We start from the raw sequence: 13,816 nt of genomic DNA on the forward strand, positions 1-13,816 counted from the left end.
TTTGTTTCAGGTCAGATTAACCTGGGTCAACCTTGCAGTTTTGCAAACAAGGTTGACGTCTTCCACATTTTTCACTGTAATTCAGGTGCTTCATGGCTTCATTTCTCTTGATAAGCTGGTCTGCCTGGCTTTACCTTCTCAGTGCCTCATAAGAATTTGGTAACAGTGCTGCACCTTGGGAGATGTGGAGCAGCTGAAAAGCTTTGTGCAGAGACTAATAGGGGCAGAGGCCATCTTCTGTTACATACCTGAGCAATTCAGCAGAAAGCAGCAAAATACCAAGATAAAATGGTTGTTTTGGTGTTTATTTTCTTTTTTCTTTTTCTCCAAATACAGTATGAAAAGTTGTGATTCTAGTGAGGAGAATTTGGGATTAAAGCAAATGTTCAACTACTGGAATCTCCCTGATGGTGGATATTCCAGTTTTCAGCCAGCTCTGGGTGTAAATGGCGAGTGTAGAAGCTTAGTGAATGCAGCCACTGAGAGCATGTTTAATGCACATGGCAGGTTTGTGACCTCTTGCAGTAAAACAAGCTTGTGCATTTCTTAAACTAGCACCCGGCACAGCTCTTGATGAGTGTCTGCTCTCTGCAGAACGTGAATGGAATTCTGTACATGAAACCCTCAGATTGTAATGTTTTCACCTTTTCTTCAGAGAAGCAGCCTTTTTAAAGTATTCTGTCCCATTAGAGAATAAAGTAAATTACTTCAAGGAAATTACAAAAATGTCTTTAATTTAGCTGAGTCACCACATATCATTTATATCTATACAAGTTATATATAAAATAAAAATGCATACGTTATATATGTAGGAATGAAAATTTCAAAGAACAGATTTAGTGTTTTTGTAGTTCATGATGTACTGCTACTGTTAACCGGGTAGTTGTGAAATCAGGTCTGTGACCTAGACTTGACTGAGACTTGAGTGCTTATCCTCGAACTTCAGTGAAGGCCAGATGCCCCCCTGGTCCTTTGGGTTAGAGGATATAGCAGGTCCCATGGAAAATGGGGCCATCTCACTGATTAGAATTGAAAGGTAGTTTGGGTGTGCTTCCAAAGGAAGGTAGTGGTAAATATCGATATTGTGGTTAGCTTTTTTCTCTGAAAGCAAATTTGGAGCTTTGGTTAGTATTGATACGCCGCTGAACTCCTGGGACAAATTTTTGAGACGAGTAACTTCTAAAGATGTGCAGTTACGCACTTTTCCCCTCTTTTTTCCCTTCTGTGTGTGTGAATGTGTATAATTATTTCTAGTTAGACTTACGTGAATTGTGAATTTAAATCACAGGGGTATCTGAACAGTGTTTAGAAGACTGCTGTCGCACACATAAAAATGGTTTCTTTTACCTGCAGGTAGTGGTTACAGTGCTAGTCTCTTCCTTACAGTATACTGCTTTTCTTTCCTATCCCTTGGCTTTTCTGCCACAATGCTGTAGCATGTAGAGCTTTGACTGGCCTCATGAGAGGGGAATTTCCTATACCATACAATACTGGTTTGCAGGAAAACCAAATGTTGTGCTATGGTTAAGTAAAGAAAGCAGCTGTATTTCTTTGTGATGTAACCAGACATTTGTTGAAGAGATGAAAATCCCTGTGTCTTCTAACTGTGACCTGTGACACATTGCGATATAAGCTCCGGAGGTGGAGGTTTGTGGATCTGTGCAGTGGGCCGCTTTACACAGAGCGCCTCCTTTAGATTAACGCGTTATTTCCCAGCTCCTGGCAGTGCACGAGTAATAGTGAAGCTGTTCCCAGTGGCGGTAGTGACGAGGACTTTAATAACAATGCTATTCTGGGCTGGTTTGGATGGCATTGCAGTTGAAATGTCTGGTTCTGCTACTAACTGCTCAGAAAGCAATATGACAGTGGGATATTTATAGAAAGATGCTGGTGCAGGCACAGCCTTACAGTTAATGCAAAGGGCACCTTTTAAAAAGTGGCCTTGTGCTTTCATTTCACTTCAGCAGGAAAGTAATACTCTTTGGAGTTGTGGGATGCATTGTTTAACTAGACCTCTAATCATGTTATGGATGATGTGTCTCCAGGAGAATCAGGGGACAAGACCTTTAAGTGTTTTTATCACAGCTTAAGATCTCAGAAAATGTGAACTTAAATAAAAGTATGTTTGGGAGGTTGTTATTGCTCTGTATCCTTTTGAGGATACCTTCTACAGTATTTTATTTTTTTAGAGAAAGTCACTTACAGTTATGAAATGTTTGACCAAAAGAAAGGATCAAGTTGGCACAGTTACTAGTATATGGTTGTTTAGCTGAGCCTCCTTTATTAAATCAGTGTTCAGCAGTCCATTTTTGCTGGTATAAGAGCTAGTGTCTTCACTGCTAAGGTGGTAAGCCTCAAGTCACTAACAAATACAAGATGTGAAAAAAGTTTGTGTAGCTTTCATACCAAAGTGTCAGTGACTGCTTAATTCTTTTTTTTTTTTTTTTTTACCCTCTAATTGTGTAGCCTGGTTCACATTCAGATGTCAAATGTATGGCTTCTGATGCTCGTACTTCACAGTACGTGGGTAGGAGGGAGAAGTTACATTCTGTTTCCTAATGTCTAGGAAAAGTATGGAAATGGGCTTTCCATTTGGGCAAAAATTCATACAGCAAGTTTGGCTATGTAACTGTCACAGCAGGCCTTCATGAAGTTTGTGGAGGAGGAAGTCAGATGCTAGAACAAGGAGTTTGCAGATAGTTAGGCACGTATGTATTCAGTGTGAGAAAGCATGTGTTGTTATGAGGCTGTCAGCTTTGAATCACTTCTTGTTTGAATGTTTACACTGGCACTGGACAGTAAATCTCGTATTTGCAGTTAAAATTCTAAAGTACAGGAGAAAAAAACACCCTGCCTCTGTTTATTCATGTTGGTGTTCAAAAATCCACTGTAGATGTTCAGGTTGCTTCTGCAGTGGGGTGCGTGGTGTAGGACCTGCTGTTGGAAGGCACTCTGTATTATGAGCATGGTTTTGGGGTTTGTGCTGCAGCTGATGAGAGGGCAGCAGACTTAGAAGGTTAAACTACAGCTTTAGGGCTACTGCTGGCTTGGAGTATGGCTGGTAAAGGACTCTGACACAAGGACGAAGTGAGAGCTGTGGTGGCCGTCTCCACTGACAGCCCTTCTAGTTGCCAAAAGGAAATGGGCTGTAGTTGCTAGAAAGAAGAAATCTCTGTTCTCCTTAGCCTCCTGAAGGCATAGACATGAGGTTGTAGAAGGGCTGTGTTGGCTACATTCGTGTTGCTGGATAGAGCCTGGATAAGCCTTTTCTCCTGGTAAGTCATGTGGGTAGCATATTGGTTTTGCATGCTACGCAGCCATCCAAGCATTTGATATGGATGGATCTGTGGTATTTAGGATAAAGCAACGAAACTGCAGGACAAAGCAGCTCAGCATTGTACAGCAGGTAGCACGTGTTGGTCAGGTGGTGTGCACTTCATGTCTCATGAAGCATCTCATCTGTACCTGGGGAGAGTGTGTCTAGGTCCTTTCTTGTAGGAGATGGATGTTCTGGCTCGTGACAGAGGTTCTGCCCTTCTGGCTTGGTTCACGTGTCCTTTCTCATGCTGATTCTGAAGGCTTTTGCATTTGTTCTGCTTGTTTTCCAACCCTTGCTCAGCATGGATTTCCTGTCGCTCCTCTATAGATAAGTATCAATGGAAATGAGCAGACTGACACACAAATGTTCTGGAAGTCTGAATGCTCAATATTTGCTATTTGAATTGTTAACAAATGTTAACATGCTCAGGTTTTAGTCTCTCTTTAGTGTAAGTATTATCCTGGTTTTTAGTCTTCATCTCCTGTTGCCTCTGTATAATAAATAGCAGGCTGACCCTCCAGAACTCCCCTGAGTCGTGCATGTTGTTCACAGAAGAGGTTACCATTTGTTGATGTAAGGATAGAGCAGGACAGTTTTCTTTCGTTCTCTCAGTATCGCCAAAACTATCGGTGAACAGAGAAATCCTTCAGTGGAGCAGTAAATACACTGAACAAGTGAGTCTAAAAGGCCTGCCTTCTGACACCCTTTTGATGGATGGTTTTGTATTTGTAAATATTATTACCAACAGGCTGTGGTGGTTATGAGGAACTACAAAAACGGGGGAGTGAAAGGCTCGTTTTCAACAGAGAGAACTGGGCTACAAGTAGGCAGCAGGCAATAATTTGCTGCCAGCCGAGTCCCCAGCTCGTTTCCGCGTGCTGCTTGTGGCAGAGCACTGAGCCTGGCTGAAGCAGCACAAACTCACATTCAGGTGATGGCAACCTCTGCCAGCACAGAACAGATCTGTAGTGTGCACAGCCTCATAGCCTTGGCTCAAGGATGTGTTTGGGAGGCATCATTCTCTGGACGATATTCCCCTGCTAAAATGCAAACAGCGTGTTGGTTATTCTATTTTCATTTTCTAGAGCCCTTTCAGCATTTTCCTTAAAACTGATGGTTACTGAACATTACTGAAGTAAAGAAATGTTTTCATATTGTCAGCAGAGCTCTAAAGGCAGCTTGGCGATGAGGTGGTAACTTTTTCACAGGGAACAGGTGTGTTGGATCACAGGGAACATGGCAGTGGGTAAAAACATAATCCCCTCCATATCTTGGTGGGCTTTTTTGTATTTTTGTTATTTGGTTGGTTGGTTTAGGGGTGGGGGATTGTGTTGTGTGTTTTTTTTTTTTTTTTTTTTTTGAAGAGGATAAGATTAGTGTGCAGTTCCACTCCTCCACTGAAACACTGGAAAATGCAAGTAATTCAGTACTTTTAAGATGCTTTTCAAACATTGCTTCATATTTTTATAAGGTTGGATGAAAAATTTAATTATTATCAGTGTCTGTGGGTTTTTTCTTTTTTTTTATTTTCTTCTCCTCCATGAAATACCACTGTCTATCATGTATATAAACACCTAGGGCCAAACTCATGTGTAAGATGCATACTACGACTTCTGTTGAATTCAATATGGAGTGTTTATACACCTCCAGGGTCAAATCCAGGCTCTATTTGTTTCTCAAAGGTTATGCTGGAGTGTTGAAAAGGCATGTGCCGTGCCTTTGAGTGGGCAACTGTGCAGCCAGAGATTTTGTTGAACAGTTAACACTACCTCTTTTATTTTTGCTGTGCTGTAGCAGGATTTTATATGCATTTTAACAGTTATTTAAGAGTCCCCACATGCTTAGAAAAGAATCTGAATATATGTGCCTTTTTTAAAGCTGCATCATAACTAGGTTATTCCATCAATACAGTAGAATGACTGGGAGCTGCACTTGGAACAATATGTAAAAATACAGCTTGTAAAAGATTTCCTTTATTAACTGTCATCATCCGCAGAATATATGTTCAAATAAACGTTGTGTAATAACTAAATTTGAGATTAATAGGCCCCTTAAGAAACAGCGAAGTCATTCAGGATAGTCAGTGAAAAATAGCCTGTAAGACTGTAACATGCACATATTGTCCTGCTTACATGCTCTCTCTGGTGTCATTCCCATTTATCAATGTCGGCAAGCTCTGTTCTCATTAAAACACTCTTGCACAAAAGCAACTTAATTTTCTTAAGAGAAGAGGACACCTGATTCAATTTAGTGCTCAAAACCAGGAACTTGAATATATATATTTTTTCCCGTCTGAGCTCAGATGAATAGTTATGAACAGCAACACAGATTAAACCTTATTAGGTATATTTATATTCTGTTTGCAGTAACAGTGCTCTGGCAAATAGCTTTCTACAGAGCTGTAACATCTTATTAATGGAAACAGCAGTTAAGACATGAGCTGCAGTAACACTCACATGAGATTTTATTTTTAAATAGGAGATGGAAGGAGTTGTTTAAAGGGACTCTGCCGACTCATTCAAGCTACTTCTGACGTCCTGCTTTCTTCCTCCACCTTCTCGAACTACACTGATCTCTTTGGGTAGATAAAACTTCCTTTTCTGTCCTGTTTGGTCAAACCATTTCCATTACTTTCTTCAGCCTTTTTTCTTTTCTCTGACAAATAGGAGGCATGGATCTATTAAGTTTTGCATTAATAACATGGACACTATGTGATACTACCACATCATGCTCTCTATGCAATCCTGCAGTAGTACTGCTGGAGTTCTTATCTTCCCTTCTCCAAATCTTTTCTAAACTTCCAGGTTTTTTGCTCTCCTGCATTGTGCCATGCATGTTAACATGGATATTTAGCCTTATGTTTGGTACTTGAACTGTATTTCCCACTAGTGTACGTCTGAAAATAAGGTTTTAGCTGCAGGTAATTGCAGGCCTACACAGAATAGCTTTGTACAATGGCTAGACTGCTTCCTAGTGAGATGCTTTGAGGCGTTTTAGTTTCCTTACTTTGCATCTGCAGCCTTGGCCCTTTCCATGAAGAGGGGATGTCTCATGGCCACGCAGGTCCTGGTGCATGGCATGTGCTCTGCATCCTCTCTGGGGTGCCTGGGGGACAGTTCCTGTGTAAGCTTCGGAGCAGCACAGTTCGGAAGGTTGCTTCCCTAAGGGCTGCCAAATGACACTCAAGACTCAAATGTTTAAATGAATTATTATTTTTTTTTTTTTTTAATATATATAAAAGTGAAAAAGCCTTTTTTTAATATGGCCCACATGTAAAGCTATGAGCAGCATTGTTTTCCTGTGACACTGCAGTAAAAAGAAACTGTAGTTATGGTTGAGTTGTGCACAGCCATTTCATTTGAATCTTGACGAGAATGATAAAATGTCATTTTTTTTTGACCCAGGCATTCCAAATGTTGCCAGTATACCTTTTCCTCTCCTTTAGTGTAGTTCTGCTGCATTATTAGGGAAAGATACTGAGTCTAATTAATTCCAGGGTAGCTTGATACCAAAATAAAAGGAAATGGAACAGAGTTCCTGCAGACCAGCAGGAGAATTCCTTCAAGCTTAGTGCCATAATGAGTTGACTGAAATTGTACCTGTTTAATATGAAGTGAATTTGTTGTTTAGCAGTGCTCAGGCTTACTATTTCAAACTCAAGTGGAGACGTACATACTCTTCAGTACTAGTCCTGTTAAGAGTACTGACAGTGACTTTCAGTCTTTGTTGTCTCTGAGTTTATATAAGTTTGAATAAGTGGTCTGGTTATTACCACTGCTGCTTTAGAACACGGTATAACCTTGTGCTTCGATACATGGCAATGCATTTACCTCTTGAAAGGATCTTACCATTATTTTAGAGAGAACTCTCCCCTCCTATTAATGGTAAGTGCAATGTATGGTTTGCAAACACCTGTAAATCTGAACTTGGAGTATTATAAGCACATCTAAATGTTTTTGTGTTGCATTGCTTCATTTAAGTTGACTGCAGCTAGTCTGATAACTGTAATAGCACAAAAGGAGCAAACACTAAAAAAAGTTGTACAATAATAATGACTAATAAATGTTTCAAATAGAAAAAGAAGATACTATCTGTATCATGTGTCAGCACTAATGTTTGTTGGTACTGTGCCTCTGAGGTTCTCAGAGTGCTTTTTGAACAATGAATTAATTTTGACAATACCCTGTGAGGTATGTAGGCAATATTATCCCTCTTGATAGCACGGAGTTGGAAGCACAGAAGTGTTTAAATTCTACAGGGTCATGCTACTACGTATGTTTAATTACAAACTGGAGCAGCTGATTCAGTTTACTACCAGTTTGTTTAATGCTAAACCAGAACCACAAATATAAACCCCGTTTTTGTGGGTGTGAGAAAAAATACTTCTAAGTTTATTTTGCAGGAAAAAAAAAAAAGGTTTATAAAGAAAACTTCAAGTATGGTAGTTGGCATGTGTAAGTAAGTCCTCACTCCCTGAGGTGACTCATCTGAGTGAACACATATAGCTTAATTTGTGGTCTTCCTGACTTTTTTTTCCTTCTTTTGACTGTAATGACTGTTTAATCTTCTGCTATGGACAATTCCTGACACTTTGGAGAAAGGGAGTTAAAAATGCCAAACTAACTTACCCCTGGACCAGTTGTGAATTACGACTTTTGCATGTGACTGGCTAAATACCCGAAGCATAATGTGTCCAAGATTGTTGTTTTAATACTTGTTAAGTGCTTGAGAATAATAAAGCAGAAATCCTTCTGGTGAGGTGGGAAGGAAGGAAGTAAAGAAGTTGGTTTATGGTCAAAATACACACCACCAGAACCATCTGGTGTCTCTTTGGCACTTTGCTGGGTACAGAATTTTTCCTGGCAGTAGAATTCCAGCATAATTTAAGCTTAAAAAAAAAATAAAAAAGTAATTAACTGTGTCTGTAGATGACTGTCAGATAGGGAGTGGCAGCCAGTAGCGTGGCTATCGATAGATGTGTGGGGTCTTGCTGAGTGCATTGGTTCTTGCCAGCTACTGCTCTGTTCTTTGTGTGTTGCTGGAGTGCCCAGCAAAAAGGTACAGGGCTCCAGGAGTTGGTTCTCTTGTGTCAGGAGATGCGCTTTAGCAGAGCCAGCTTCTGATAGGGCTCGATGCTTTTGAAACATGGAGGTGAGTTGAGTGTGTTAGGGAGGGAAGGACTACTTTTTTTTGGTCCCTGCCCATAGAAAGGACTTGACCGGCTTTCTTGAAGGGGAGGAGGTGTACAGTTCTTTGCAGTAGATGGAAACGCGGCTGTCACCCTGCACACAAAGTCTGTCTGGGGAGGTGGGGACCCTTATGTTTCCTCCCAGCCTTCTGCTGCAGAAGTGGAGCCCAGATGCTTGTATCTTTCAGATCTAACAGCTGATTTACAAAGTTTTATACAGCAAAGACTGTTTTGCAAAGAAGAGGTCCTGAAGTGTGTTTAAAAACGAAAGTCTGGATTCTCCTTCATGGAGTCGGAGGCAGGATGTTACAAAAGGCAGCTTGCTGCATCTTTGTCTGCTCGAAGTGATCAAATGCAATCAGTCTGTGTAGAAGAATGGCATGGGGCCAACAAATACCAAAGAGACCCCGTAAACCTTGGTTGTTTTTTAATGTAGCAATAATAGGAACTGCAAGAGGGATATATTAATGAAAGGTATCTGCAAGGACAACTTCTGATCTCCTGTACTGGAAATGATCATGCGCAGTGTGGTTGTGTGCATGGGTGTAATGTGTCTCTCTTTTGCCACATAAAACTATCAGTTGTACAGCTTCAAATACAAGGTGAAAATCCTGATTTAATTCACACTTGTTGAAGAACCGTTTTAAGTAATACTCACTCTTGCTTTCAGCTGTGATCTTTGGCAAGAGAAGCTGTTTGGACTTATGCCTCTTTTTTATGTTCAAAAAAGGAATGCTGATGAGGAAGAGGTGTTAAAATATGTTACTGTAGTTTACAACTGTCAACTATAATGTTTTATTTAGCTGTATCTATTCAGATGCTCCCTCCGCACCACGGAGTGCCATATGCCATTGTCCCTGTTAGTAAGCAAGTCAGCAAAGGTTTCCCAGTCTGCATTTGTTTTTGTATTTGGGCCACTGAGGAGCTGCAGTCCAGTGCCATCTTTTATTGATAGGGCCAGCAGAGGAGGAATCTAATGAAATTATCAAAGCTTTGAATTAATTATGAACTTGAATAAGAAAGCTAAGCTCTCTAGAGCCAAGGATCTCATTACCCATTCATTTTCATTGCATCCTCTTATGGAGCAGAAGGCAGGTTCAGCTACAGCTCCTACCCTGAATTTGGACTTTATTCAAACTTGCGAAACTCACTAGCATCCACTTGTTATTAATCTGTGACTGAAAGTGTCCAGGGTGATTAATTTGTCTCTGCTCTAAATCTTCATGTAAATGGTAGGTTTCCCTCCTCCCTAGCCTCTTACCTTTGCTGTGTGGCTTTTCATCATAAGACTGGCGGCCACACAAGAGTTTCTGTTCTTTCTTGGTAATTGGGGGAAGCTTTTCAAGACTCAAGTTTTAACTTCCTGGAATTTATTGAGTTAATGTTAAGAACTAATACTACTACCTTACATATCCTGGATATTTAGGTAAGCACAAAGATTTCAAAAGTCATTATCAAAATTGTTTATTTTCCTATTTAGTGAGACAGTGGAGTAATAAGTAATGATTGGACATTTTGGCCTTAGAAATGTGGGGTGTTTGTGGTGGTTGTTTTTGTTTGTTTGTGTTTTGTTTGTTTTTTGTTATTCCTGTTTGGAATTTGTTGTTCAAACTACAGAAACTTCTGTTAATACTTTAATATGATAATTATATGAACAATTAGCTTGTTTACCTAATTAATATTCCATTTTAAAAATTGTTGAAAGTCTGCAAAAATGCAGTGTTTTAGTTAAATCAGATTATATATATATATTTTTAATAGGTCAATGTGCAAAAATATTCTGGGCAATTTAAAACAAAATCAGCGAGATTAAGTTTGTGTGATATTCCTAGTTCTTGTGGATATTCCTCATAAGTTTACCGGCAAGGATTTTCTTCTCCTCCTGCTTTTGTCTGTTTCAGCACATTATTTATGAATGCATAGACTAGAACCTATCAGTCTTCATAAGTTACAGGCCACTGGCAATATTTTAAGCAGTGGCTAACTGCCTAATGGTCTCTGTGTATGTGTTTATTTGGAGAATCTAATAGCTTGTTGGGTGGGGGAATAACGTTTTATTCTTGTACTGTAGTTATTTTACCATTGGTGATATTTATGTTTTCTCTCTTCAGGCAGCTGCTATATTTAATTCCGCTTTTGGAAGCTTTTTGGTGAGTAATGCCGTATTTATAAGTGCTTTAATAATCTTATTGAAAACAATGCCATTGGTGTGTTTGTGTTTTTAGCCTTTGTGTTGATGGAATTGTCCTATTCGTGTGGCAGAAATCTGAATCATCTTTCAATTTAGTTCAGCATGTCATTAAATACAGATATTACAGTTTCTTTTTGTTAAACTCTTGAGAAAAGTAGTGAATAAATTGTCTCTAATCATGGTAAATTAATAATGTGTAAACACATCTTAATTTTCTCCTTAATGGGTTAACAGAATCTATTATTATGCAGATGTTTCAGACATGGGCATCAATATATTGATTTTTCTAATAAGGTCCATCAAATACTCATTATTTTCTATCAGGAGGCCGTGGATTTTGAAAAGAAAACATGACCCAGCTGATCAGAGAGTAGATGCTAATTTACTCAGTGACATGTCATTTGTTTAGCATATTTCACTGTCAGTGAAGCCACTCAGTGTCTCTGAGGAGCACACTAAAATAGCTAGATATGGGAAAGCAATCAATCCCGCTGGAAATACAGCTGTTTCTGTGAAAAGCTAAAACAGTATTCGTGGGCTTGGTGGTCTGCCAAGGTTCAGATGGCATGCTGTTAAGAGCGCTAAATAGGTATATTTATGAAGAAAATAAGAATAGATGTATTTTATTGTTAGGGAGATGTTAAGGATTAAATACTAATTATTTTATATGTAGGCAAGCTACTGTGACTGATTCACTTGAGCAGCTAATAATTGAATTTGCTCATATTTACTAAAATCTGTGCATTTTTAGAAGTATGCATTTGCGATTCCAATTTTGTCCCCAGAAAGAGGATGATGACATATAAAATGAATGAATGACAAAGCAATTCAGGTTAGGAAATTAAAAATGAAAACTGCAGGTGCAAAATAATTCACTTTACGTGTATTTTTATTAGGAAAATCTGGACTTGGGAAGTTTAGGTGTGTAAAGATATACCACCAAGAGAGTAAGGTGCCTAGCATTGTGAAGTTGTGCACTGTGCTGCTGGGTATTTTTTTTTCTTTCCTTTTTTTTTTTTTTAGGGAATAGTTAGGAGGATAGAAACAAGTTCTGTGGGTATGGATGGTCATTCGCGTTTTCAAAATAACAGTCCCCAAATACTTGTTCCTTTTTGTCTCCTATTGTGTCCTCTTCTAACGAGAAGAAAGTACTTTCTGCCTCAGATTGCAGAATCCAAGTTTTAAAGTGACTTTCAAGTCATTGTGTGTGCCTGGCATTTTGTCTTGTTGCTTGGCATGAGCTCCGGTTTCTCTGCTGTCCCTAGCATTCAGTTCAGGAGGTTTCCTGGAATACCCAAAGGCTTCAGTTCAGCTGTCATTAGGAGAATGGCTTTTGACTTCAAATAAGAATTTAGGCCCCAGAGCATCTGACTGCAATGAAAGCAACATATACATATTTTAATTTCTAGAACCTGTTTGTAACTCTTTGAAGAAATGTCATTTAAAGAAGCTGAGGTAGTTTGTGGCTTCATGCAATATTTCTGTTTTTGATCTTTGTTCTATGAATTGGCCACTGGAAAGATCCTTGTATTTCTTGATATATAATACATATTTTTCACAATGCACATATATTTTATATTTTATTGGCTTTAGATATATATTTTTTTGAAATCTTGTGGTAGCATTGCTGTAGACCTTCTTATTTAAATAATTCCCTGGAAAGCCTTTTTAAAAAATACTAAAGATTAGCTAAAATTAAGCCATAGTACCAGCTATTTTTCTCTATTTACTGATTTTTAAAATAAAATTAAAGAAAGTGGCCGCTATTAAGGCACAAATATATACAAACATTTAGACAGCTACTGTGGTATCCTAATTTGAAAGTATGATTGTGTAGGGTAATATGTATATAGGACGGAAAACAAATCACAAATATGTTCACTTAAAGCTTTTGTCTGACAAACTTTTCCATTTATGATAATGATAGGATGAAATGTGACTGAAAAAGCAGGAGCGATAGGTAGTAGGACAGGGATTGTAATAAGTTGCCTGAGTTGTTTACAATTTTTACAGTGTTGTAGTCTACATGGCCTCTAACTGAGTGGTCCTGAATGTTCACTAGATCTGATCAATTACTTCTTTTGTAAGCTTTCCATAAACAACCTGAGGAGCATCAAACATATATCAACTTGTTTGAAGTCAAAATGCTTCTGTAAAATATGAAAGTAAGTGGCATATTACTGAGAAGATGGTAGAAGTTCCAGGCAGTATTTTTGGAAATCCATCAGTTTATATCAGTGTCTAGCTTAGAGGCTCAGCTGGCTATAGGTGGAGATCCTACTTCATACATCTTTGCTTTGTAATGAACATAAATTGCATTTGCATTTTTCTTACTAGTGTTTGATATGTTGTCTGTACATAGACTTATATGCATTAAAGTATCTTTGTGACCATAGCCATATACATGTCCTAGAGCTAGTTTGGGAGGATCTGACCATTGTCAAGATTGCATTTTTCCTTCCTTTCCCAATCTTGTAATCTGAAGCACATGGGCAAGTAGCTGCACTTACATGTAGCCCTGGCAAAGCCAGGAGGACAGTACGTTGCTGTCTGTTCTCAGACTGTGCCCTCTGGGGCCAGGGCCTGTGCGTGATAGCGTAAAGCAAAGACTGAAAAGGGCAGAAAGATGTGCTATGCTTTCTTTTTTTTTTTTTTTTTTTTGACTGGTAAATGGTCCCTGAGAAGTTAAATGAAAATAAATTGTGGAACAAAATGTCTGCAGGAAAAGTCTCAGCTTAATGTTAGTGGTACTGAGATGAGCTTTTTTGGATGTAAAAGAACACATTGTGGTGTGCAAAATGTTCAGCCACCAAATATGTCTTGATGGGCTCAATATTCTTAGATTAAGTACTCAGAGGTGTTTTCACTGGTAGAGAGATTTAAAATAAACTACCAAACAACAGCAAAGTAATTCCTTTTAAAATCCTCTGAAACCTATGTTCCTGTAAATATGCCGGCAAAAGAATGCATAGAATGAGTTTGTACATATTTACACTTAATTTAATAATGTCCCAGGTCTAATTAAAACACAGGCTTTTAAAGAACTAATTGTTACAGAAAAGTGTTTTTATATAGCTAGACTGGTAATAACTAACGAGAGATGAATTCAATTTACATA

General features: G+C 38.7%; 1 protein-coding gene across 6 annotated transcripts in view; it reads left to right on the plus strand.

Annotated features, from left to right (window-relative positions):
• Positions 1 to 13,816, plus strand: part of SLC10A7 (solute carrier family 10 member 7) — a 148,646-nt gene that overhangs the window by 38,135 nt on the left and 96,695 nt on the right. For 4 of the 6 annotated variants that reach the window (XM_035325252.1, XM_035325254.1, XM_035325250.1 and 1 more), the window contains one exon: positions 10,619 to 10,657. The exons of the other annotated variants lie outside the window; for them this stretch is intronic. In XM_035325252.1, coding sequence (XP_035181143.1) covers positions 10,619 to 10,657 — 39 coding nt within the window. The remainder of the gene's footprint in view (positions 1 to 10,618; positions 10,658 to 13,816) is intronic. 6 annotated transcript variants of the gene reach the window in all.

The sequence above is a fragment of the Oxyura jamaicensis genome, chromosome 4 (assembly GCF_011077185.1).
Source record: "Oxyura jamaicensis isolate SHBP4307 breed ruddy duck chromosome 4, BPBGC_Ojam_1.0, whole genome shotgun sequence".
NCBI lineage: Eukaryota > Metazoa > Chordata > Aves > Anseriformes > Anatidae > Oxyura > Oxyura jamaicensis.